Raw genomic sequence first — 26,876 nt, forward strand, 5'->3', positions numbered from 1 at the left:
TTCGACAGGCAGGAAGAAGAAACAGAATCCAATCGGCGCCCGTTTCTCAATGGCCAATCAAATACCGCCTTTCATTACAGCACTGAAAAAACCCGAGCTGGACTTCTCAGTCTCCAGCCAGGTGGCTGCTACGGTAACCTGGAGGGGAGAACACCCCTGGGGCTGTATTTGCTACCGGAGCAATAAGGAAGGAGCAGGTCACCCTCTCTGTGCTTGCTAGATTTACTTGTATTAGTTCCTGGCTACTGCTCATGTAATGCACTCCCTTAACCAGGAAATTAAAGCATTCTCCCGGAATAATCTCAGGAAGCAATGCACCAGGGTGACAACGCTAACTGGAAAGAAAATTATAGAAACGTGGAAAGATGCCAAAATTCATGTTGTGGAAGAAGTAGAGCCGAACAGTGAGGGTGGTTGTGGTTATGTGCAGGACCTTAGCTTGGACCTGCAAGTTGGTGTAATTAAACCATGGTTGCTCCTGGGTGAGTATATTGATTTGCACTTAAGTCATTGCATCTTTTAAACCATATTTCTTACTCTTTTTTTTAACCTTAATTTATGAAAGCCTGTATTATCGGCTGTCCTGCAGAAAAGTTGAAGTGTTTTCCTTTTTTGGATATGAACTTCCATCAGCTTGCAAGAAACGTTTCTGTCCCCACAATAAGAAGCATATATTTTAGTAGCACATGACACCGGTATCTGAATTTTAGAAGAGCTCTCTTCTTGTTTTTCTAACTTCTCTGGACGATAACACATTGATGTTGTGTTTTCTTGGATTATAAAAAGATATAGCCTTTTAAGAAAAAAAAATCAAATGAAAAGGAATGCGTTTAAAAGGCAAAACTACAAATGGCAAGAATTAAAGTTATAGAAATGTTAGTTCTTGAAATAATCGTGTGCTTGTTTTGCCTGCTCAGCTGTTACAAGTTATATGAAATACCTTCTGTGACCACATCCAATCATGGTGTCTATTTTTGGACTGTATAGGAGGAGGGCTTTTTATAACTATGAGCTTGAGGATGTTATTAATTCTTGTCTTATGGAAAATCCCGAGTCCCCATAATGTTACATAGTCCACACATAGCCAAAGAAGCGAGATTATAAAGATGCATAAAATTAGCTTGGCAAGATTGTGGTATTGTGTTCTTAAAAAATAAAACTAGTGCTCGCTTCCGCAGCACATATACTAAAATTGGGACGATACGGAGATTAGCAAGTCCCCTGCGTAAGCGTGACATGCAAATTCGTGAAGCGTTCCATGTTAAAAAAAAAAAAAAACCAGAAATAAAACTAGTCAACAGTACTTTGAGGTAAGTCTGAATTATTTTTTATTAATGAATAGAGAAATTAAGACTTAGGAAGTTTAAATAACTTGCCGATATTTATGTATTCAAGTCAGTGGAGAATAGAGGGAGCATTGAACTGGGGAGTCAAAAATAGCCAGGTGCTTTGCTTAGTGCTTTGCACACAGCATCTCACTCCTATTCAGAACCCTGTAAAGGAGACATTGTCAGCTCCATTTTATAGATGAAAACTGGGACTTAAGATTGATTAAGTGACTTTCACAAGGTAACACACCTAGTGAATGACAGCTGGGCATCAAGCCTGAGTTTGATCCCTGGTTTCCACCATCATGAAAGAATGCCTCAAGTAGCCCAGGTCCTCAGCCCTGCCCTGCCACTAACTTATTAGAGGAGCAAGTCATTTGTAAAGCCAAAAAAAACAGTATCTGTTTGTTTCGTAGGGTTATCTTGAGGTTGTTGTGAAAGTCCTTTGAAACAAATCAATTGCAGTATGCACATGAGATATTGCAGTATATATTGGTGAATTGTTACATTGACTATCTTTAAATTCACCAAATGGAGGTCTCAAACTAGTTTCTGCAGCCCAATAAAAATTCAGTGAATCATTTAACAATGCCAGAAGGTTCATCCAGGTCTTGCTCTCTCCATATATAGGAAAGAAAATATGTCCAGGAATATTTTTCAGTTATTTGGCTTCTGTTATAGTAATAATAGTTTAAAATAATTATGGTAGAGTTTTGAGATGTGTTCATCTATTGAGCCTTCATGAACTTTCTTTTTAAATTATTTTTTTTTCTTTATTAGAGAAAATAAAGGATTCTATCTACCACTATTGTTATTATTATTATTATTTTTTATGTAGGCTTTTCCAAACAGAACCTGCCAAGGAAGTGTATTCAGATTGGGGTTGGAACCCACCCCAGAAATTTGGAAAAGTCCTGAGAAGGACTTCTAAAATTAGTGCTTAAATGATCTCCTTTCTGGACCCGGAAATTAGATATTTCCATCAGGCCCAACCTCCTGTATTCTGAAAGAGAGATCGACCATTTTCTTCCTAGTTACGAGTGCCTTATTCCTGAGGGACCCATGGGCCATAACATCTAAAGTTCTTCTACATGAATGATGCAACGGCTGTCTCTTCTCTGGGGCCGGGGTGTTGACTTCTGTTTTTTACAGCTCCCTCTACCTCCTGAAAGCAACACAGTTCCCTCCCAGCACTGTATGTCAAAATAATTTTTTTTTTAAATGGAGAATAAAGAAAATGAAGAGCTTATAAAATATAGTATCTCTTTTTCACTTAGTTTATAAATTCAAACAAGTTACTGCATTTCAAAAATCTTACAAAGGTCCTTGATCTACGTAAGGGTAGATAAAAAAATCTTAGTAAATGAGCATTTTTGTCCTTAAGCTTTCCAACTTATATTTTTACAACAAATGTCACTAGAATTTTTCTTAACTCCAACTTGGTTTGTAAAAATAGAAATTTCCAATTATTTTGAGTAGTTAAAATACTCAATTTGTTAGATCCATTCTGTTAAGAAGTCCCTACTGGTGAAATTTCTAGATCTTCTGTTCAATTATAGGTGAAAGTTTAGGATCCTTTATGAGGCCATTAATAGAGGATTTCTGAAATCTAGGAAGATCAGTATTTTTGAGACGGATAATACTTGATACTTGTATGGCTCTTTATTTTATAAAATTCTTTCATAAATATTATGTTACTTAATCCTATTATAAGGATTCAAGCTCCTTTTTCTATCCCTTTATGAATATTTACTTCTACAGATTTTCTCAAATAAAACAATTCTCTTTGGAATATATTTATTGCCCTCTTCAGTAATGAAATGTCTTGCTGTTTTTGAGATGATAAAAATAGTAACTTGTTAATTAAGATGTGCTGTATTAGAATTTGTACAGTATTTGTTATTTTCATAAAGAGGATTTCTTAGCAAATAGAAACAAGATTCTAGAGATCTTATGTAGGCTGTATTTTATGGTACATATTATACTATGATTGTAAAACTTGAACTCGTTAAAAATCCCAACTCCAATAACACTTAATATATATTCTTTGTAAATGAAGTTGCCTCATCTGTAACATTTCTTTTTTTTTTTAACATTTCTTAATTGTGAAATATAACATATATACAAAAAAGCAATACATTTCCAAGTACATTTTAATAAGTAGTTTTAGAACAGATTTTAAAGTTTGGTGAGGATTACAGATCCATGATTTTTCATTTCTTCTTCCAGCTGCTCCAGACACTGGAGACCAAAAGAAATAGCAATATAATGATTCAGCAGTCACACTCGTTTGTTAAATCCTATCTTCTCTTGTTATACTCCTCCTTTTTTTTCCTTTTTCTTTGTGAAAAATAATACATATACAAAAAAGCAATAAATTTCCAAGTACATTGCAACAGTTCGTTGAGAACAGATTTCAGAGTTTGGTATGGGTTACAATTCCATGATTTTAGGTTTTTACTTCTAGCTGGTCTAAGGTACTGGAGACTAAAAGAAATATCAGTATAATGATTCAACACCCATACTCATTTGTCATCTGTAACATTTCTAAAATATCCTTGTCTGATAAATATTAGAGTGGTTTATAACTGTCAATATAAAATATAATTGTAAATAGTTATTATTAAGACCTCCTTGTTTAGTTGAATTCCTATTCATCACTTGTGAAAGTTATTTTTTATCATGCAGTAAAATTGACCTTCTTTATATTCAGTTCTGTGAATTTTTAACACATTTATAGATTCACGTAACAGCTACCAAAATCATCATCTTAAAAGTAATACTTGTTTTCTAATCTAGATTAAGATAATTTAGAAAAGTATAATGACATTTGACTTTTTCAAAATAAAGGTTTTAAAAAATGACAGACTTTCATATGATTTACAGTGTTTATTTCTTTTAATGAAAGGTGCTTTTCCAGTTGAAATATAACACAAGACTGCCACACAAAAAATCCATTTAAATACGAGACGCTGATGTTTATTTATGTAATCTAGAGAGAATAAACTTGAACTGATTATTACCAACTATTTGGTGCAATTTTACGTACAGTTCATTTGTACTGACTTAATTTGTTTCCACACGCAGTGAACATTCATATAATTTTCTTATTGTTTGAAAAGGCAGAGCAGGGAAGTTGCGTTTCTTTTTTTGTCTCAAGTATACTAAATTTTTATCAATTTATCTATATCCTTGAAGTTATTTTTAAAATATAATAGCCAGTGCTGTAAAAGTATTTACTTGTTCTGTATTTGCAATTCGTGTTGTTGCTGTGTTTTGCTTTGCTTTGTTTACAGAAATGATCAAAGCATCCTGCTCTCATAAATATTTGTAATAATGACAGTCTCAGGTACAAAAAGAGAAAGCGTTTCATTTAAGTCATGTTTCAGTTTTTTGTTATTTTAAGTAATAGGCAGAGTAATTTAGAATATGATATGCATTCCATTGTATCATATTAAACTAAAGTGTTAATAAAATTATTTGAACCCATTTCCTACCCTCTGAAGATGGTTAAGACTTCCTACAGAAAACTGAGCAATTTTTCTTTATACTTTAAGTATTACAACAATTATAAAAAATAATATAATAGACATGTATGCACCATCCAGCTTTAAAAAATGTTAATATTTTCATAGGCTAACTCTTAAGATGTATAAAGCTGGATGTGGGCTCAGGGAGGATTCTGAGAGCTTGGTATTATGAAGAGAATAATGGCCAAACAGCGTACCTCCTGGCTTTTTTATGTGCATATGAATCCAGGAACTTTCTGTAAGCAGCCACCTAAAATCACTTAATAGAAGCTGGCTGATTTCCCAGATAAGAAAAATGCTTTTGTTAGAAATAGGACTTAATTCAGGAAAGTATAATTCTTGAAATCATTAAATAGTAAATGTATTGATTTTCAATTGCATAATTTGCTTTCTTTTTATTGTGAAAGATAACATATATACAAAAAAGCAGTAACTTTCAAAGCATACTACAACAATTAGTTATAGAACACATTTCAGAGTTTGGTATGGGTTACAATTCCAAAGTTTAAGTTTTTCCTTCTAACTGCTCCAAGATACTGGAGACTAATAGAAATATCAATATAATAATTTAGCAATCATACTCATTTGTTAAATCCTATCTTCTCTGTTATAACTCCACCTTCTCCTTTGATCTTTCTCCCAATCTTTAGGGGCATTGGGGCTATTCCCATTCTAACTTTTTCATGTTGAAAAGGGCTGTTGATTATATGGGATATGTGGGATACGGGGTGAACTTTTCCTGGAGAGGTTGGCTGCTTTGTGTTTCAAAACTTATTTGGCCTAGGAACTATCTGGAGGTTGTAGGTTTCTGGAAAGTAATAATACAAGGAACCTTTGTAGAATCTCAGATAGAAGCCTAGGTTTTCTTTAGGGTTGGCAGGAATGGTTTTGATTAGGGTTTGGCAAGCCATCCACGGTAATTAGCAATATCTGGATGAAGCTGGCATAAGAATAGCCTCCTGACAATTTGAGCTCTCTGCCACTGATACCTTATTTTGTTATAATTCTTTCCCCCCTTTGATCAGGAAGGCATTATCCATCTCACAGTGCCAGGGCCAGGCTAATCCTTGGAAGTCATATCCCATGTTGCCACGGAGACTTTCATGCCTGGATGTCATGTTCCATCTAGTGGGGAGGGTGATGATTTCACTTGCAGAGTTGGGCTTAGAGAGAGAGAGGCTACATCTGAGCAACAAAAGAGGTCCTTTGGAAGTAATTCTTAGGCATAACGATAGGTAGGCTTTGCTTCTCTGCTACATAAATAAGCTTGCTTTATTTTTTAATTTTGAAATAGTTTCAAAGTTGCAGGACATATGCAAAAATAATACAAAACCAACGCAGAGAACTCCAAAATATCCCCTACCCAGATACCCAGATTTACCAACTTGTAATATTTTACTGTACATCATTCTCTCTCTTGCTTATATCATGTACCTTGAATACTTAATATTACCATGTGTATTTCCTAAGAACAATGATTTTCACTTATGTAACCTTATTAAGTACAATTACCAAGTTCAAGAAATTTAACACTGATATAAAGCATATAGCCTATGTTCCATTCTTTTCAACTCAGTAATATCCTTTATGGCATTTTCTCCTCCATTATTAGATCCAGTCCAGGGTCATGTGTTAGATTTAATTGTCATTATCTCTTTAGTTTTTCTCTCTCTTTTAATTGTAGAAACATATATACAACATAAAATTTCCCATTGCAGACTGGTACTTAACGTGCTCTTTGGGGCTCATTCTCTGAGGCTGGAGGAAGTGGGGTAAGATGAAGAGACACTAGTTCCCTAAAAGCCTAGTCCTGGTCTGGCCTGTGTGCCTGTGGGAAGAAATGTGAGAGAGGTGGCTGGATGATGATGGGCTTTATTTTAACTAGTTATTCTCCTGTATGAAACTGCTTATTACCTGTAGTCAGTTTCCAAGCTGGTAGATCTGGAAAGCCAACTTTGACAGGAAGAAACTATAAAAGGACATGGAGTCCTTTTAAAGGGTACGTGGAGTGTGGGCAGGATCCTATAGAACAACAGCATTTACTAGAAGCTACTGGGTGTTCCCAAACCAGGTGGCACTAGGTCATTTTGTGAGTGTCTGCCTTTCTAATACCCATTTGTAAGCTACAAAAGAAATGTTTATTGCAGGAAATGCAAATGAGCAAAAAGAAAAAATATCACCTGTACCCCTCCTCTCAGAGATAATTCAGTTAGCATTTTGTTTTGTATCCCTCTGCACATTTTTAAGCACATACACATATATATATGTATGTATCACAAAAGTGGGTGATTGTACTTTGCGACCTGGTCTTATCAACAAATATATTGAGATCATATTCTCCAACATCATTTATAATGACTACATATATTTTGCTACATAATCATGCCACCATATATTTAAATCAGCCCTTATTTTTAGGCTTTGCTTTTTTTTGTTTTACATTACAAACAATACTGCAGCAGAGATCCTTGGAGCTAAATCTTTGCCACATCCATGACTTATGGACAAATTCCTAAAAATGAGATTTCAGAGTCAAAGAGTATATTTAAGATGAATATTTTTTAGGGATATTCCCAAGTTGCCTTCAGAATATTGAGCAGAGGTCCTTGTACTTTTTTATTTTAATAAATGAATAACAGAATTGTTCCAGAAATATGTATAGAAACTCAGGATGATTAATTTCTTTGTTCAAGGTGATATGATTTATTTTTTCATAGGGTCACAAGATGCTGCTCATGATCTGGATACACTAAAAAAGCACAAGGTAAAAAAAATGCTTTAAAGCAAAACTACTATAAGTGTTTGAGTGTTTTATTTATTTAGGAAAAACTGTATCAATCCATCTTTGGTACATTTCGGAGTTTAATTAGTAATATTTGATTATCATTTTAATAAGATTGCAAAAATTATTGTCCCTAATCAAATTTATTAATTAAAAATTATTACCATATGCAGTGAGGGTTCATATAATTCTCTTGTTTGAAAGGGCAGAGCATGCAAATTGCATTTTTTTGCCTCAAACTTTTTGGCTCTCGTTTTTTTGCATTATAGTACCTAATTCAATGTAATCCAGCTTTCTGGTTTTATATTCTTCTTTGTTCCCTTTCCTTGTGAACCTGACCTCAAAGGCACATCTTCTTGCCTCTGTCATGTAATTCCTCCGAGTGGAGAATACTTTTCTTGTCTCTGCTTGTCAAAGACCTATTCATGCTTTGAGTCCCAACTTACATATTAGTGCTTCCCGAATATCATTTCACCTTCTCCCTGACACAACTGAAATGATTTATTACTTCTTATTCTAATATTTGCTCAAACGTTTTTTAATACCTTCTGTTTTGGTAAGCACCATTTCAGATCCTGGAATTGCTGTGGTTTAAATGCAGGAGGTTTCTGTGTTCATAGGAAACTCATGGTGAGGGAAGGGGAGGAATAGAGAGGGGAAAACAGAAGAGACAAATAATTAATCAGCTGTGTACAGTGTGCTGTGTGCTTTTGTAGAGAAGTGCATGGTGCTATAGGAGTGCATAGATGATGTCCCTCACCCTTGTTTGTTGTTGTGTTTGTTTGGGGTCGGGGATAGAGAGGTAAGGGAAAGCTTCCTGGAAGCTTGATGTTTAAGTTGAGCTCTGAAGAGGGTGAAGAGGGAGCAGACAGAAATGTGTTCAGAGAGTAGGAATGGTATATGTGAAGGCCCAGAGCAAGTGAAAGGGAGATGCTTTCAGGGACAGAAAAGCAGTTTGGTACAACTGGAATAGAGAGTGTAAGAAAGGAGGGTAGCAAGACACAAGAGCAGAGAGGTAAGTATGGGCTTGATCACGAAAGGCCATTTCAGCCATAGTCAATTGTTTGGACTGAATCCAAAAGGCAGTGGGAAGCCACCAAAAAGTTTTACGTGAGGAAGTGACAGAAACAAATGTGCATTTTAGGAAGATTGCTTTTTAGAGGCAGTGTGGGAAATAGATTGGAGGGCTACTTGAGTTAGAAATGAGGATACCGGTTATGAGGCTATTGCAGTGATCTAAGAAAAAGATGATGGTGACTTAAATTAGGTTGCAGTGGGGGGAGTAGATAGATTTGAGGAATGTTTTTGGAAGGTAGACTTCTCACAATTTAGTGATAGGTTGTCTAGATGGCAGGGTAGAAGGGTGAGGTTGAAGGGGAAGGAAGAAAGAAGGTGATATCTGGCTTTCTTAGCTGATTAAGTTAGGTTGTGCCATCCCCTGTGATAAAGAACAAATGGAGAGGAGTAGTTTTGGAGGGGAAGTATGAGCTCAGTTTATGATATTTTGAATTTCAGTTACCCACAGGCCATCTAGGTAAAGTTGTCCTATAGATAGTGTGGATATATGGTCTGGAAATCAGCAGAGAGGTGAAAATATTAGGAATCATCAGCATATAGAGTAATAAAAATCATTGGAATAGGTACAGTTTCCTGAGGAAAGGATGTTAGGTGAGCAGAGAAGAGGGCGTAAAGCAGAAGCCTGAGTAAAACTAACATAGAAGAAATGGTTAGAGGAAGAAGAACTTGCAGTGGTGACTGGGAAGGAAAAAACAAAAGAAGTTGTAGGAAAGTAAAAAAAAAAGTAAAAACGGTATGATGGTGTGGAAACCAGAAAAGGAGAATACTTTAAGGAGGAGAGAGTCAACAGTGTCAGATACTGCCCCAAATTTAAGTGTAGTGAGACTAAATTATATCTATGGACTTGGGACAACAAAGGATTGGTGACCTTGGTGGGGACAGTTTCATTTAAGTTGGAGGCCAAAGCGAGACTGCTGAGTATTGAGAAGGTGAGGGTCTATGAAAAAATGATGGCAGCAAAAAAATATGGGTGGGAGACTGGGAAGAGACCTGGTTGATGTTGAGGTCAAGGGAGGAAGAGGGGAGAGTCTTGAACATGTTTAAAGGTTGATGGTAGAGGGAGGGGGATTGAAGATACAAGAGAGCAAGAACAATGACCACTGGGAGATGCAAAGAAAATAGGAGGCAGTGTTACCCTGGGCATGGATACTGGGATGAAACTTATAAAGGATGAAGGAGCACATTCTCTATTGTAGTAAGAAAGTAGGATCAAAGTGTGGGTGTATGTGTAGGCAAAGTTAGATTTGATAAGGTGTGAGTGTTCCTATGTGATGGCTCCACTCTTTACTGTGAAGTAGTAAGTGAGGTCATTTGTTGGGAATATGAAACAAATGGTAGAGTTGAAAGTCTAGGAGAGTAGAGAAGATATAAAAGCTGATATGGAGAATGAGGGAGGGAGTTAACTAGGAAAATACATTTGCTAGACATTGTTGAGGGTTCAAGAGAGTTTGGCTGATGATAGCATGACCTGCAAAATTGTGTGTCTTTTTGCCAGCAATGCTTTGCAGTCTACATATAGAGTGAGAAGTTAACATACAGGTACAGAGGAACTTTTGACAAGGTGGACCATGAAATAAAAATTTAATAGAAATGGCAATGAAGACGAGGGCACTGATATGCAGAAAGAAAGTAGAAAGATCAAGGAATTGATGGTTTTTGTGAAGTCAAAGAAGAGGTATATTGAAAGTATTGAGTGAAAGAATTGGAACACTAAGAGGTTGTAGTTAAGAAGTGGGATGCCTGAATTAATGGTATCATAGCTGGAACAGTTATGGATGATGGCCTTGAAGGAGGGTGATTGAAGTAGAGTGGTGACAAAGGTTATTGAGGATGAGGTGATTACAGAACTGTTAAGCCAAAATGGAAGTCAGCATTGTACAGGTTAATGGTCTGACTTGGGGTTCAAAAGCAAACTGAGGTCAGATGTTCAAGGGTCAGAGTAGGGAGAAATTGGAATAATCAGTTTGTATGAGACTCCATGAGCAAGGACTTTTGGAAATGAAGCAACTCAGAAGGGATTGGGAGTAGCCAAAAAGATTGTAACCCTGCCCCCCACACATGAGGTAAATGGGATTTGTAAGGGGGATGGCTTCACTTGAAGATGTTTGGAGTGATTGTATAACATTTTGAATTTCCACATTTATCTATTCAGAAAATATTAAGTACCTACTTTGTGCCGAGTCCTTCTCTAGGTACAAGAGATATAGCATGAATAAGCAGTAAAGTCCCTACTCTTCAAATACTTTTGGATGAGAATATGTTCTCTAAAAGAATAGAAACAAGTCAGTAAGAGGAGTGGCAGAAGACAACACGAGTCAGGCCAGGGCCTTCTGAAGCTATGACATTTCAATGTAAACCTTATAGCCAAGTTAGGCATCTTAGATCAGGGGAAGGCATCTGAGGCAGCATACCAAATGCGAAGGCTCTCAGTGGGGAATGAGTTCAATAATCTCTTTCACCCTTCTCATCCCATAACTCTTTGTTCTTATCCTACAGCTCTTAAAACCTTCTGTCTTATATAATTACCATGTTTCCTGCTCTTTTGTAATTTAGCATACTTCTAGAGAATAAGGGCCTGTCCTATTTACCTTTTTCACCCACAGCCCTACAAGAATCAGAAACTAAGTAAAATTTTGGTTTGCTTACATGGGGTTTATCACTGGCAACTCTGTCTTGGGTCCATGTGCATTGTTTAATACAAGCAAAACAGTTTTATGTGCTAAACACTGGCAACTAACTCAGCAACAGGAAATAACTTAACCAGTTGCCTGGTTTGATCTTTTTCCTTGTCACCTGAGAACATTTTTGTATAAACTGGGCTATCCTTGCTTTGTGGTGGTAATGACTATCTGACAATAAAAACTAAAGGCCCTGAATTGTGTAAAGATATGAGAATTACTGTATTTCCCAACAGGTATACTTTTCAATTGGTATTTTAAATAAGTAGAACAAGTTTTTAAGTCTTATACTAATAAATGAATATTTCTCAGGGTGGAAATGGCAAATAGTAAAACTGATGATTTGTTCATTAAGTAGTGTTTTTATCATCTATCTCCCTTCTTATGATACATAATATAAAAACTTGGTGAACTGAAGTTGAGAGCATGAGTTGTCAGGTTGGGGCCTGTTGAAAAGAGTTCTAGATTGTAAGCTCTTAACAACAATCACATATGTTCAGGAATTGTAACTGTTATTTCTAAATTCTGAGATACTGAGCTGTTTGTTTATAACCTGGTCATTCCCAGAAACTTTGGATATTTACGTGACACCTGAGACTCAGAGTTAGAGCACTGAAACTATGAAAGTCAGTGTTACCCCATACAGGAACTGTTTGAAAAGTTGAAATAGGGATCAGACTTCAATTAGATCGATAAATGAAGCTGATCTGGATAGGACTAAGGTAAATCAGAATACAGGGTAAAGAATGATATGGTCCATATTTTAAAACTTCAACTTCTGTGTGAGACCAAAGGGAAAGATGTTTGTTTGGTACAACATTTATATTTTGGGTAGTGTATTTCCTAATTTAACTTGTATTGTCAGTTTAGTTGATTCCACAAGTACATGGAATCTTGAACAGGGCATAAGATCTTGCTGGTCTGTCCAGGTTAGTGTGATGCCCCAATATATCCCAGAGTAATTTGGGCAGTGAATCAAGAAGTATTTTCAAGGTCCCCTTGGGGGACTGAGGAGGAAGGAGGAAATATTCAACTTCCCCATTTGGAAAATTCCTGATATTCTTGCAAATAGTGGGGACAATCAGATCAATAGGCCGAGCCCTCGATCTTGGGGTTCACCCCTATGAAACTTATTCCTGCAAAGGATAGGCTAAGCCTACTTAAAATTAGGCCCAAGAGTCACCCCAGAAAACCTCTTTTGTTGCTCAGATGTGGCCTCTATAAGCCAACTCTCAGTAGGTGACCTCACTGCTCTCCCCCTTACGTGGGACATGATTCCCAGGGGTGTAAATCTCCCTGGCAACATGGAACAGAAATCCTGGGATGAGATTTCTGGATGGGATGAGCCAGGACCCAGCATCACAGGTTTGAGAAAGCCTTTTTCAAAAGGGGGAAGATAGAAATGAGACAAAATAAAGTTTCAGTGGCTGAGAGATGATTTCAAGCAGAGTCAGGAGGTTATCCTGGAGGTAATTCTGTAGATATCCTGGAGGCATTGTATAGATATCCCTTTTTAGTTATGGTGATTGGAGTGGATAGAGAGAAGTACCTAAAACTGTTGAGCTGTGTTCCAGTAGCCATGATTCTTGGAAGACGATTGTATAAAGATTACAATGTGATTGTGTGATTGTGAAAACGTGTTTGGTGTTCCTTTTATCCAGGGTATAGACAGATGAGTAAAAAAATACAAATAAAGAATAAGTAAATAATAGGGGGAACAAAGGGTAAAATAAATTGGGTAGATTAAAAAAAAAATCCTACTACTTTTTTACACAGTGACCATGTTAAATACTGGAAGGAGGTGAGGATAACTGAGCAGCTGAATAGAAAGTTTGTAGAAAAATTTTTAAGATACTGCAAAACACAGCTAGTGACTTAAATGCATTGCAGATTTTAAACTGATATTTTAGAATTTAGGGAAATTGGCTGTAACTAGTAGAAATTCTCTCTTGTAGAGGACCATTTTCAGAAATTACTGTAGGAATTCATTTTAACGTTTAGATAGGGTAATAAGAGTGGCTTTATTAATATAGTGCTCATTGAGTGCCTGGTGTATTCCCAATAAAATACTATGGGGAATATAAAACTAAGTGCCAAGTTATTTATTGTAACATTGTTTATAATAGCAAATCACTGAAAACAACATGGGTCCATCAATAGGAAACTGGTTAAATAAACAATAGTATACCTATTCCATAGAACACTATATAGCTATAAAAAAGATACAATAAAGCCCTCTATACACTGATATGAAAATATCTCCAGAATATACTTAAATGGGGAAAAAATACACTCAAGGTATTGACTTTTTGTAAGAAAGGGAGTAAATAAAATATTTGCATAAAGACTATAAAAAGACACATAAGAAACCAGAGTGTTTACTGCTAGGTTGGGGAGTAATGGAATAGATAGGGACAGGATGGGAAGAAAATTTCTTAATGTTTCCTTTTTTAATGCTCTGATTTTTGTACCAGTTCAAAGGATAAATGTTTTCTAAAAATGGAAATAATAATGCCTGAAAGTAAGGATTATGTGAGATAACCTGGCATATACTAAGTGCTCAATAAAGGGTTTTTTGGTATCATCCCTGTTATGAAGGGCATCTGAATATCAACCTTTGTTAGGACCTCTGTGACTAAATTTTGGAAGTATGCTTTATTACAAGAAGGATTTAGGCTGGTCTCCCAGCACCAATACTCCTATGGCTTAGTACAATTCTTTTCCCAGTCACTCCAGACCTTTCAATCAATGTACATATAAATTGCATTCCCAAATAGCTAAACTACCCGGGTATTGGATAGTTTAATAGGCTCCAATTTTTGTAAAGTACTTTGACTTTTCAACATGTTTTCCCCAAATTCTCATTTAGTCTTTTCCATAATCCTGTGATAGGAAAGATATATAGAACATGGATATACATAAAATTCCTGTAAGTTCTAAGACCTCATTCCTGACCTTTGGAATGTAAAATATATTTGTGAAGACAAGGCAAAAACATATCATGTATACTATAGAGCATTGTAAGATATGTAGTTAAGGGCTTAACTCCAGGTCTGGCTTCCTAAGTGTCTTACTCAGTATTCTTTTGGTGATGAACCACATAAATCAATTTGAGCCACCTGGGCAAGGAAAGATACTGTGTTGTAATGATAAAGGGATCTCCGGAACCCACGGGCAGGGAGTGCAGTAAAGCCTCACTTAAGGACTGGAGCCAGAGACTGGAAGGCCAACTCCTGTCTCCCACTGGTGTCATGCTTCTCTCTGCACATCTACTCCATTCTTTTCACTTGGAAGCAGGAATTTTTCAGCTTTTGTGAGCACATAATTTAAAATGGCTTTCCTATGCTGCCCAAGGTTTATGTTATTTAAACCTATTTTTAAGTCCCCAAAGATAATGTGATCAGCCTCATTTAAGTTGTCCATATCCATTCAACCATATTGAGGGGATAGAGTGAGCGCTGTTAGAGCCCTATATCTGAGGATGGTAGGGGTATCGCTCAGAGAAGCTGGGCTAGACAAATGTGTGTGAAATAAGTAAAATGAAAGTACTGAGGTTAGGAAAAACCTAAGAACCATGCTAACAGATGAGAATGAATACAGTGAGAAGCATTGTCATGACAGGAAACATTGACTCAGTTTTCTGATCCCTTTAGCTTTGGGATCTCTCTTGTCTTTTTTATTATGATCATTCCATTCTACATATATAATCAGTAATTCATAATATCATCACATGGTTGCATATTCATCATCATGAGCATTCTTAGAACATTTACATCAATTCAGAAAAAGAAATAAAAAGACAACAGAAAAAATTTCATACATACCATTCCCCTTACCCCTCCTTTTCATTGATCACTAGCATTTCAATCTAAATTTCTTTTAAAATTTGTTCCCCCTGTTATTTACGTTTATTCTATTTGTTTTACTCATCTGTTGATAAGGTAGATAAAATGAGCATCAGACACAAGGTTTTCACAATCACACAGTCACATTGTGAAAGCTATTTCATTATACAATCATCTTCAAGAAACATGGCTACTGGAACACAGCTCTACATTTTCAGGCAGTTCCCTCCAGCCTCTCCATTACATCTTTACTAACAAGGTGATATTTTAATGCATAAGAATAACCTCCAGGATAACCTCTGGATTCTGTTTGGAATCTCTCAGCCATTGACACTTTATTTTGTCTCATTTCACTCTTTTGGTCGAGAAGGTTTTCTCAGTCCCTTAATGGTGAGTCTCAGCTCATTCTAGGATTTCTGTCCCACGTTGCCAGGAAGGTCCATACCCCTGGAAGTCATGTCCCACGTAGACATGGGGAGGTCATTGAGTTTGCTTGTTGTGTTGGCTGGAGAGAGAGGCCACATCTGAGCAACAAAAGAGGTTCTCTTGGGGGTGACTTTTAGGCCTAATTTTAAGTAGGCTTGACCTGTCCCTTGATGGGTTAAGTTTCATATGAACAAACCCCAAGATTGGGGCCTCAGCCTATAGCTTTGGTTGTCCACACTGCTTGTGAGAATATCAAGAATTCTCCACTTGAGGAAGTTGAATTTTCCCCCTTTCTTGCCATTCCCCGAAGGGGACTTTGCAAATGCTTTTTTATTCACTGTTCAAATCACTCTGGGATTTATCAGGGCATCACCCTGGACAAACCAACAAAATCTCATGCCCTACTCAAGGTTCCATGTACTCATGGTGTTCAATTAAGCTGTCTGCATAAAATATATTAGGAAATGCACTAGTCAAAATATAAATTTTGTACCAAATGAACATTTTTTTCTTTAGTCTCACACATAAGTTAAAATTTTAAAATATTAATTATTAACTATTTTCAATACCCTGCAGTAATGACATTCCTATGTTCTTCCTCATACAAAAACATATTTTAAATTTGCACATTCAGTCACTATCATTATACATTCTAGGCATTCCTAGATTATACCATCTCAGTTTTTATCGTCTATCTTTCTTTCTGATTTCATATGTGCCCCCAGCCCTCCTCCCTCTATCATTCTCACATGCAGCTTCATTCAGTGTTTTAACATAATTGTATTACAGTTAGGTAGTATTGTGCTATCCATTTCTGAGTTTTTGCCATCAGTAGCTTTGGGATCTCTTAATGAACTTTGCATATGGCTCATTGCTCATACTTGGTGGACTCTAGAAAAGGGGATGGAACGTACAGATAGAATGGGAGGTTGCCTGTGTGGCCTGATTTGAGGGCTATTGGGAAATCTTTCATGTCCATCCTCCCAAAGCTTTTCATACAGACTGCTTCATGAGAATCTCTGGGTTTGAGGCCCTGACGCTGATATTTTTAAAATGTGCTTCTCCTACTTAAGTTTTTTAATATGGACATTTATTGATTTATTCAACATATGTTTTAAGCACTCTCTGTGCTAAACTCTCTGCTCCTTCACAGTGCTTCCCTGTAATGGTGAGTAGCTAAACATGGCCCCTAACAATATTTCCAGTACAAGGAGGGAATGGGGGACAAATAATCTGTAAGTGGCAAGGGCTATAAAGGATAAGTTTAAGATGCTATGCAAGTATATAGGAGTACAACTTGTTCTGGTAAGGGATGAGATAGTCAGAGAAGGCTTCCTGGAGGAAATTTAAGGTCATTCTTAAATTTTTTTGGTATCCTTGATATGAATCTCAACATTCCAATCTCTTTTTAGAGAACCTAGTTCATGCAGGTTTAAAAAAATATTTGTTTCTTCCCTTTAAGGTGACTCATATTCTCAACGTTGCATATGGAGTTGAAAATGCTTTCCTCAGTGACTTTACATACAAGAGTCTTTCTATATTGGATGTGCCAGAAACCAATATCCTATCATATTTTCCAGAATGTTTTGAATTTATTGAGCAAGCAAAAATGAAGGTAAGTTTTATTTCAATCCACAGTTCTTCAAAAATTGAACTTTAAAATTATGGCTCTATTACCTAACTTTATTCTTTTTGTAATGAATTTTTAAAGAACCATTATGATATTTCCTCTCCAACAAAATTTTATTCAATCCCTACAATTATTTAGCTCTCCTATTGCTGTTTTCCCAATGAGATATTTTTACTTTCAACATTAATTCAGTTCCACATCTTTCCTTCCCTTTCTGAGAAATGTTAGGAGATAAAATTCTCCACTTTCTGAATTTTCCTGTGTAAATATGTGGTTGGATTTCTTTTGACATTTTATAACCACTTCCCCTCAGGTGGACTATCAGGTAAAAACTGCTTTCGTTCTGTTAATATACAGGTTAATATGCATTCAATTTAATGGTTAAAGTAGAGATTGTGTTGTTTAATTATAGAATTTTAGGGCACTTTAAGTGTTAAACATGTATTGTTTTACTGATGTTGTATGAAAATGCTAATCGGAGGCTATCCATTCTCTGACTTTCAAAGACTAACAGAGAATGTAACACTTCAATCACGGTATTGGATCCAAGGCAACACTTGAATAATCAGGCTCCTAGGTTAGCTCTTGTCAGTGATTATAACTTCACAGTGAATTATATATATGAATGTGGTTAAAGGGGGAAATTTTAGGTCATACATATGTTACTAGAATAAAAATTAAAGGATAAAACATAGGACAGTACAACACAGTGAACCCTAGTGTAAACAGTATACTTTAGTTATTAGTGCAATTATAAAAATGTTCTTTCATGAATTATAACAAATGTATCACACTAAAGCAAGGGGTTAATAATTAGTTTGTCAATGCTGCCAAAATGTAATATACCAGAAATGGGTTGACTTTTATAAGGGAATTTATTATGTTACAAGTTTACAATTCTAAGGCCATAAAAATGTCCAAACTAAGGCAGCCAGGAAGAGATACCTTGACTCAAGAAAGCCTGATCATGGAAGCACGTGGCTGGTATCTGCTGGTCCTTTGGCTTTTCATTTCAAACAGCTTCCCCGGGACATTTTCTTCTTTCTGCATCTCCAAATGTCTGGGTCTCATGTTGGCCCTGTCATGTTGGCTCTGTTGGCTCTGAAGCATTTCCCAAAATGATTCTCTCTTAACGAACTCGAGTAAGCAACCCCACCTTGAATGGGTGGAGACATATCTCCATGGAAACCCCCAAATCAAAAGGTCCCACCCAATTGTGTTTCACATCTCCATTGAAACAACTTAATCAAAAAAGATCTCACTCAACAATATCAAATCAGGATTAAAGAACATGGCTTTTCTGGGGTACACAACAGTTTCAGATCAGCACGGGTGGTATACTGAGAAAAAGTACACCCAATATAAACTATGAAATGTAGTTAATAGTACAGTTTTAATATTCGTTCATCAGTTGTAACAAAGGTACTACACTAAGAAAAGTATTAATAATAGGGGTATTTGTGGAAATGCTGTATTTTTACATTTGTCTGTAAACCTACAACTTCTCTAATTAAAAAAAGTTTAAATAAAAATTTTAAAAAGTTGAAAAAATATAGCTTCAAACAACATCTATAGTTAATATATAATTTTTATAAAATGTGTAAGATAAATAAATGCGAAAGTAGAAGTGGTCTCAGAGAGAAGTAGTCATTTTCCTGGGGCACCTACACATAGTTCAGTCAGGACTAAAATCCAGTTTGATTGAATTCTGTCTAAAAGTTTCTTTTCTATCCTCTCTGCTTCTTCTCTCTCTCCCTCTCTTTCTTCTTTCCTTCCATTCAGTAGTATTTACTGAATGGAAAAGTTCTGTATTTTCCAGGTAATCCAGCAGAAGAGTACCTAGAACAGTCCTGGGTTCTAGGTACTCTTCTGCTGGATTACCTGAAAATACAGAACTTTTCAGCCCTAGCTTTATTCAATAGCAGATATTTGGATGTACGCAAAGGAAATGGTATTCAAATTCAAAGACAATATTGGCTACTCTGTTCTCCTGTGAGCATTTTTATAGGCTCTATCTTGCAGAATCCCTGTGTGCCAGCTAATAGTGTTAAAAATAAAAATGTTAATATTTCTGTATTAGCTGCTTTTCTAAGAAGATGTAGATTATGCCTGAGATGATAAAAGTATAGGCACCATCCGTATTCGAATTAATATTAGAAGATATGTATATATTGCAAGTAAAAGTTGGAGAGGGTAATAGTATCTAGAAAGAAAAGCAAGAAATTGAATATCCTAATAGAGTGGTTTTCTAAAACATTATTTTAAATTAAAAAGTGTGTTTTAATTCAGGCCAAAAGTTAATTAAAATAGGTTTTAGCTTGGCTTATCTAAAAAAACAGCTTGATGCAAGGATTAAGAGCTGATGCTTAATTCAAGAGTCGCAATCTCTAGGCAGTGAGAGTGACAGGAAAGGAAGTGATTCAGGGAAGGATGAGAAGCAATGCAAGGTGATATATTTACTCTGCTGAACACAACTTCATAATGATTAGAGGAAAAACAACAGTTCACTAAGCAGGTACACCTAAATCTCTAAACAGGCAGTACAGAGAAATTGTACTTCAATATAGACTTTGGGAAAGAAGAAAGAGAATTTACCTGGCTGGAAAATTTACCTGGCTGGCTCTGTCAGCTCCTGCTTCCCATTCATCAGTCTGTCCGTAGAAAGATAACTAACCCCACACTTCCAGGTTACAGAATTCCATGACTTCCGGCAGACACTTGGAAGCCAAGTCCGAAGTCCTGTGATGTGACAGTTCATTCAGATTCAGAAGCTGCAAGAGAAACAAGAACTCAGGGTGTGCCTGTCTGCACGGTGGCTGCCATGGGGAAAGAGCCAACTCTTCCCAGGCAAGCAAAACTGAATGGCCTGAGGGAGTCAGGTGGCCAGAGGTGGTGGCCAAGGTGGAGCAAACTTTGGGTCAACAAGATGATGCCACCGAGAAAACAACTAAGTGAATAAGATGTATCAGATACAAGGTATATTAGAATGTATCAAAATGTTCTAATTTCTCAAGCCTTATGTTTATAACAGAATCTTAAACTCAGCCAATACTTCCTTGCCCTGAAAATTCTTTATTATTTAGATGAATACATATTATGGTTGTTCATCACAACAACAGAATTCTTGAATTTTCTTCATTTATTTTTTTGGAATAGTTTTCGTCATGACTTTATGTCTTTTATATACAAGTAATTCTCAATTACTTTGTGAACTGTTTATTTCAAACATCTTTCTAGGCCCAGCTTGTTGTCTTTAACTCTTTACATTGTACTGTCAGATGGAGTATCTTCCATTTTTCCATGTATTTCCTCATTTCCCTTCTGTACTTATAATATCCTATTTGTTTTCTTTCTTTGACTTTTTATTATCTCTGCTTCATACATCATTTTGTTATGTTTATTTCTAAAAGAACAGAAATACACACAGAAAGAATTAGTCATGGTAACTTCTATAGCCTCAGAAGTTATTTTAGGAAGTAAAATTTACTTGGTCCCTCTCTTTATGGGAAAATTGTTATTATTTGTTAGTATGGAAGCATGTATTTACTGTTCTTTGTTTACTTTATTATTTTTATTCTGTAAATGTGATTTTTAAATATTATGTAAGTAATCTATGTTCATTGTAGAAAAATTAGAAAATACAGAAAAATAAAAATTAAACAACCCTTACTCCCACCACTTAGTTGGAACCACTGTTAGCATTTTGATATATTTTCCTAAACCTTTATTTTTTTATTCATCTCAGTTATTTATTTGTGTTTTATATTAAAGTGGATATACATTTAAAAATAAAATACTATCATGTATAATTCACACTCTTTTATGGTCTGGTTTTATACTGAATGATATCAAATAATTTTAAATTTCTGCATAGTATTCTGGTAATTGGAGATTCTTTAATTTATATATCTAATTCCCTATTATGAGACATGTAAGCTCTTACCATTTTTTTTTTTTGCTCAATGTAAATAAACTTTCATTAGAGGAATATTATGAGTCTAAATAAATACCTAAATTCACTAAGTTCACAGATGTTTCTCCCAGTTAGCTTCAAGATATTTTACTCTCCACTGTTTTTTAATTGTTATATTAATATTTCTTTCTGTTAGTATGCATAATCATCAGTGGACTGTTCTGAGCTGTGCTACACAAAGTATTACAGTTTGCCGCCAGCTCTCAGTCAGATAAGGAGCTTGTAGCTGAATAGAAATCAAGATGTCACTTCATTCATCAAAAGATTATGGTTATGAAAAAGAAAACAAAACAACATCAGTTGAACTAAATAGTATATTTAGTAATGTAGCTGATTTTTATCCCATCACAACCTACTTATCTTGTAGGCTGTTATCGAGCTGTTTGCAGACTACATATGGTGAAGTTTTGTTGGGAAATTATGTACCAGGAAGAAGATCTGAACTTGGCTCAATCTGTCAACAATTTTACTTATTCTGGGAAGATGTAAAGGAGACACATTGCTGTGCTTGTGAAGTTTGCAATCTAACTGAAAAGCTATTCACTAGCACAAAAACAAAGAAAACTATAAAATGGAAACACCACAATAAAATTACTATTTATCCTTAGCAAAATGGTGACCTGAATTCTTGAGAGAATGCTTTCCTCTCAAAAATGCAGAACAAAATTAATGTATTCACCAGAAAACATTTATGGAATATTTATTATGTGTCATGCATTGCACTAAGTCCTTGGCATGCAAAAGTAACTAATATGTTTCTCTTGCCCTCATCTCATTGAGTCAGGATTCTTGAGAAGCCAGAGTTAGCTGGGCCAAGAAGAGGAGAAATAGTCTTCTTGGTAGAGGACAGCAGCACGTGCAAAGGAAAATATTGCTTTATAAGTGATATAATTGTAACTATTTTGAGAACTGGAAAGGAGATGTTAAGCCAATAATTTTTCTGCAAGTACTTTCAAGTATATTATCATGCATAAAAAATAATAATAAGACAGAAAGTAAGTAAATTCAAAGGCCATAAAAAAGCAGCTGTTACATACAGAAAGTTGTAAGAGATGAAAATAAGACTAACTTTTAAATATTAGCTAACATTGGGCTCACTGTGTGTAAGATGAAAAATAAAGCTAGTTTTATTCTCAAAGGCTTATGTATTGATCAAAATAGAGATGATTACTATGTATCTCGGAAATATTTACAATGACATTGACGTGTAATTCTTACTTGTTACTGACTGCCAGCTTCTTTGAAATGTATACTGAATTTGTTTTGAATTAAAAGTTCAGTTATTGTAATATAGTTTTAAAATGTCATGTCTTGTAGAATAAGATCTTATTAACAGAGTGAAAAAATTTCACATGTATATAGTGAATATTTTTTGTTTGCCTTTTCTTGTACAGAAACAGTTAAAATTTGGAAATGAGTAATGAATATCTATAAAAATAATTGAAATTGTCTTTGATCTGAGGATTTTCAAAATACTACCTAATTTTGTTGTTGATCATCTGACTTTCTAAAAAGAGATGCATTTGCAAATTTTTTACAATAGATCTTGGACAAGAATTTTTTTTAATTTTATTTATTTATTACCTAAAAAAATTAAGAACAAACAAAAACATTAACATATCATTCCATTCTACATATATAATCAGTAATTCTCAATATCATCACATAGTTGCATATTCATCATTTCTTAGAACATTTGCATCAATTCAGAAAAAGAAATAAAAAGACAACAGAAAAAGAAATAAAATGATAACAGAGGGGAAAAAAAAGATTATACATACCATATCCCTTACCCCTTGCTTTCATTGATCACTAGCATTTCAAACTAAATTTATTTTAACATTTGTTCTCCCTATTATTTATTTTTATTCCATATGTTCTACTCATCTGTTGACATAGTAGATAAAGGGAGCATCAGACACAAGGTTTTCACAATCACACAGTCACATTGTGAAAGCTTTATCATTATTCAATCAGCATCAAGAAACATGGCTACTGGAACACAGCTCTACATTTTCAGGCAGTTCCCTACAGCCTCTCCATTACATCTTGAATAACAAGGTGATATCTACTTAATGCATAAGAATAACCTCTAGGATAACCTCTCGACTCTGTTTGGAATCTCTCAGCCATTGACACTTTGTCTCATTTCCCTCTTCCCCCTTTTGGTCAAAAAGGTTTTCTCAATCCCTTGATGCTGAGTCTCAGCTCATTCCAGGATTTCTGTCCCATGTTGCCAGGAAGGTCCACACCCCTGGGAGTCATGTCCCATGTAGACAGGGGAGGGTGGTGAGTTTGCTTGTTGTGTTGGCTGGAGAGAGGGGCCACATCTGAGCAACAAAAGAGGCTCTCTTGGGGGTGACTCTTAGGCCTAAATTTTAAGTAGACTTGACCTATCCTTTGAGGGGTTAAGTTTCATATAAACAAACCCCAAGACTGGGGGCTCAGCCTATAGCTTTGATTGTCCCCACTGCTTGTGAGAATATCAAGAATTCAACTTGGGGAAGCTGAATTTTTTCCTGTTCTCACCATTCCCCAATGGGGACTTTGCAAATACTTTTCCAGTCACTGATCAAATCACTCTGGGATTCATCGGGGCATCACTCTGGACAAACCAACAAAATCTCATGTCCTACCTGAGATTCCAAGTACTTATGGTATTCAATCAAGCTATGTACATAAGTTAAATTAGGAAATGCACTAGTCAAAACATAAATTTTGTACCAACTAAATATTTTTTGCTTTAGTCTCACACATAAGGTGAGATTTTAAAATATTAATTACCATCTATTTTCAGCACCCTGCAGTAATGACATTCCGTTGTTCTTCCTCAAGCACAAACATTTTTAAAATTCGTACATTTAGTCACTATTATTATACACTCAGGCATTCCTAGTTTATACCATCTCAATCTTTATCGTCCAGCTCTCTTTGTGATTTCATTTATGCCCCCAGTCCTCCTCCCTCTATCATTCTCACATGCAGCTTCATTCAGGGTTTTAACATAATTGTATTACAGTTAGGTAGTATTGTGCTGTCCATTTCTGAGTTTTTATATTCAGTCCTGTTGCACAATCAGTATCCCTTCAGCTCCAATTACCCAATATCTTACCGTATTTCTATCTCCTGATGGTCTCTGTTACCAGTGAAATATTCCAAGTTTATTCACTAATGTCAGTTCATTTTGGACAAGAATTTTGCAATAGATTTATTAACCTGAGATAACTGCCTTCCAAAAGTAAAATGAGCCAACAAGTCATAGTAATAGTATTGTTAATGCATGCCTTGGGTAGAGAGTTTACAGCAGTACCTTTTTTGTTTTCCTTCCCTTGTTCCCACTTCTCTTTGTGTGGTACCAAAGAAAGAATCAGGTAATGAGGTAACTAAAAGGTCTAATTCGGTAGGGGATGCTTATTATTCACTACATTTCATTTAGATCATTAACATTTTAAAAGGTTGAGATAGGCCAAGCTCTATCAACACTGTTCCATCAGATCTATCACATTCATTATTAATGCAGAATTGCCCCCATCATCACTGGTCTTGCACTGTGTCCTTTTTCACTTGTAAAGTATCATTTGCTAGTCACCTGAAACGTTTTTCAGTTATTGACCTCATCCTGGTGTCTCATTACCTTTTCCACTTCACATTGTTATGAGCTATTTGTGTTGTCATTTTACTACCATAGAAGTTTAAATATTTTTAAAGTTACTTTCCTCCAGAATGAAATCTAGCCAGGGGATTAGAAAATTTTTTCCTAGCTGATCATTTTACATGTAGACTTCCAAGCCAATACTGGTTTCTTTGTCAGAACATGATCTGAACCTGCAATGTCTCTGGCTTTCTGTTTTTTATAGTTATGGTTTTATTTACATTTCCACATTTATTCTCTAATTTTTCCTCTTATTTGGATACACCTGGCTACTAAATTACTAGGCTTTTGTGTGTACTTTACAAGAGCTGCAGTTTGCTAAAAGATACTGTTTCATAATTCCGAAACTCCTCATGAAAGCATTTCAATTCTAGAAAGAAAGGAGGTTGACTTATTTTTCATTCACTGCTTACAATGAATTTTATTTTGATAATTTAAGGAGATATTTGCTGAATATTTTTATTTTATAATTTTAAGAAGCATGGTTATATCTAGTTGATTTAATAAAACTTTCTCAAATGAAAGTGAAGAATTTTGTATTATTTTGTTGCAGGATGGAGTGGTTCTTGTTCATTGTAATGCTGGAGTTTCCAGGGCTGCTGCAGTTGTAATTGGCTTCCTGATGAATTCTGAAGAAATCTCATTTAACAGTGCTTTCTCTTTGGTGAAAAATGCAAGACCTTCCATATGTCCAAATACTGGCTTCATGGAGCAGCTTCGTACATATCAAGAGAGCAAAGAAGGCAATGATTGTGACAAAATACAGGAATTAGAAGGCGATAATTCATAAACTTCATTCTAGAAGATGAAGGATAACTGTAATTTATAAATTGGCCTCTATAGTTACCTTTTTTTTTTTTTTGGAAAATAGACTAGTAAAAATTTCTTTCTTTCAAGTATAAAAGAAGGTCACTTTGTCTTGAGTTAGTGTGTAAATGCATTTTTAAATTATACTACTTTTTATTTATATTATAATTAGTGACTAAATGCTTCTTTGAATTGTTAAAGGAAAATAATAATGCATTAGCAATCAGTGATCTCTGTAGAAGAAAAAAGTTTAGATTTAAAATTTATACTAGAAAAAATAAAATAAAATTTATACTAGAGCTTGGGAAGAATAAATTAGTTTATGAAGTCTTTTGGTATTTTTTTCTATTCTAGCGACTGTTTTCATGAAAGAAAAAAATTTGAAATACTACTTGAGTTACAATTTTAGAGGGGGATAAATTTCTTTGCAAAGAATCTTCTCAAGATTAAAAATGGATAACATAAACCTCCCCACAGAGATAATGAAGGTTAAAGAGAATCGGAAGGTTTACACTGTATTTATATAGTGGTTATAATAATCACCAAATTTTTTATCCTCTTATGAAACATAATCTCTTTTCACTTTTAAATTTAATTCCATCTCCTGCATCCACCCCCCCCCCTTAAATGTATATATGGATACTTTCTCTTATAGTTCTTTAATTAGGTGATCTAGTCTCTGACTTCATGTATTTTTGTTCCTTGCATCCTGCTTTTGGGTATGATGTCACGATTTTTGGTCTCCTTGGATGTGTGGGAAATATTTTATTCTGAAAGATTGCTTTTTTAAACCTAATTTGTTGAATCAAATAAAGTTACTGGTTTTCTGTTTCAGTACTCTTCTGTACCAGAGAAATTCTTTTTAGGGAAAGAAGAGTTATGATTTTGTCAGAAATTTAAAATAAGTTGTTTGGGGACCTAAAATTATTTGTAGTTCCATTTCTGACAAGAGGCTTTGAATATTTTTTTGCTTTAATTTTGTCTCTATATTGGCAAGACTGAACTCTGTAAATAATAAATTTGCTTAAAGATAAGCTTTGTATTTTTCAGAAGAAAGAGTATGTGTTAGTTAGATTCAGTTGTCAACTTGGCCAGGTGAGCATACCTAATTTTGTTGCTGCGACACAAGCCAATGGTACTTGAACCTC

The 26,876-nt window shown here is 35.2% G+C and overlaps 1 protein-coding gene, 1 long non-coding RNA gene and 1 other non-coding gene across 8 annotated transcripts in view; 2 read left to right on the forward strand and 1 right to left on the reverse strand.

Annotated features, from left to right (window-relative positions):
• The first annotated feature begins 90 nt into the window (after window positions 1-90).
• Window positions 91-26,565, forward strand: DUSP19 (dual specificity phosphatase 19). Its single transcript, XM_077154377.1, has 4 exons — window positions 91-482; window positions 7,576-7,622; window positions 17,129-17,281; window positions 25,475-26,565. Exons 1-4 carry the CDS (start codon window positions 257-259, stop codon window positions 25,709-25,711), a joined length of 663 nt encoding a protein of 220 aa, XP_077010492.1. The 5' UTR covers window positions 91-256; the 3' UTR covers window positions 25,712-26,565.
• On the forward strand, window positions 1,163-1,266 carry LOC143678515 (U6 spliceosomal RNA). Its single transcript, XR_013173314.1, has one exon. It is a non-coding gene; the product is annotated as a U6 spliceosomal RNA (small nuclear RNA).
• The window catches only part of LOC143677848 (uncharacterized), a 191,730-nt gene continuing 184,744 nt past the window's right edge, over window positions 19,891-26,876 (reverse strand). For 3 of the 6 annotated variants that reach the window (XR_013172940.1, XR_013172937.1, XR_013172946.1), the window contains one exon: window positions 25,342-25,636. This is a non-coding gene — a long non-coding RNA (uncharacterized LOC143677848). Of the gene's footprint in view, window positions 20,068-25,341; window positions 25,637-26,876 lie in introns of those variants that run through there. The other 3 variants (XR_013172941.1, XR_013172947.1, XR_013172944.1) reach the window with 2 other exon arrangements.

This window comes from Tamandua tetradactyla, chromosome 3, assembly GCF_023851605.1.
Source record: "Tamandua tetradactyla isolate mTamTet1 chromosome 3, mTamTet1.pri, whole genome shotgun sequence".
NCBI classification, from domain to species: domain Eukaryota; kingdom Metazoa; phylum Chordata; class Mammalia; order Pilosa; family Myrmecophagidae; genus Tamandua; species Tamandua tetradactyla.

What these genes read in the sequence shown, in the direction of transcription:
- DUSP19 (XM_077154377.1), top strand. Translation starts at nt 257, where the DNA reads ATGCACTCCCTTAACCAGGAAATTAAAGCATTCTCCCGGAATAATCTC. An exon ending in TAAACCATGGTTGCTCCTGG is followed by an intron (nt 483 to 7,575) that starts GTGAGTATATTG and finishes ATTTTTTCATAG; the next exon opens with GGTCACAAGATGCTGCTCAT. An exon ending in TTGAGCAAGCAAAAATGAAG is followed by an intron (nt 17,282 to 25,474) that starts GTAAGTTTTATT and finishes ATTTTGTTGCAG; the next exon opens with GATGGAGTGGTTCTTGTTCA.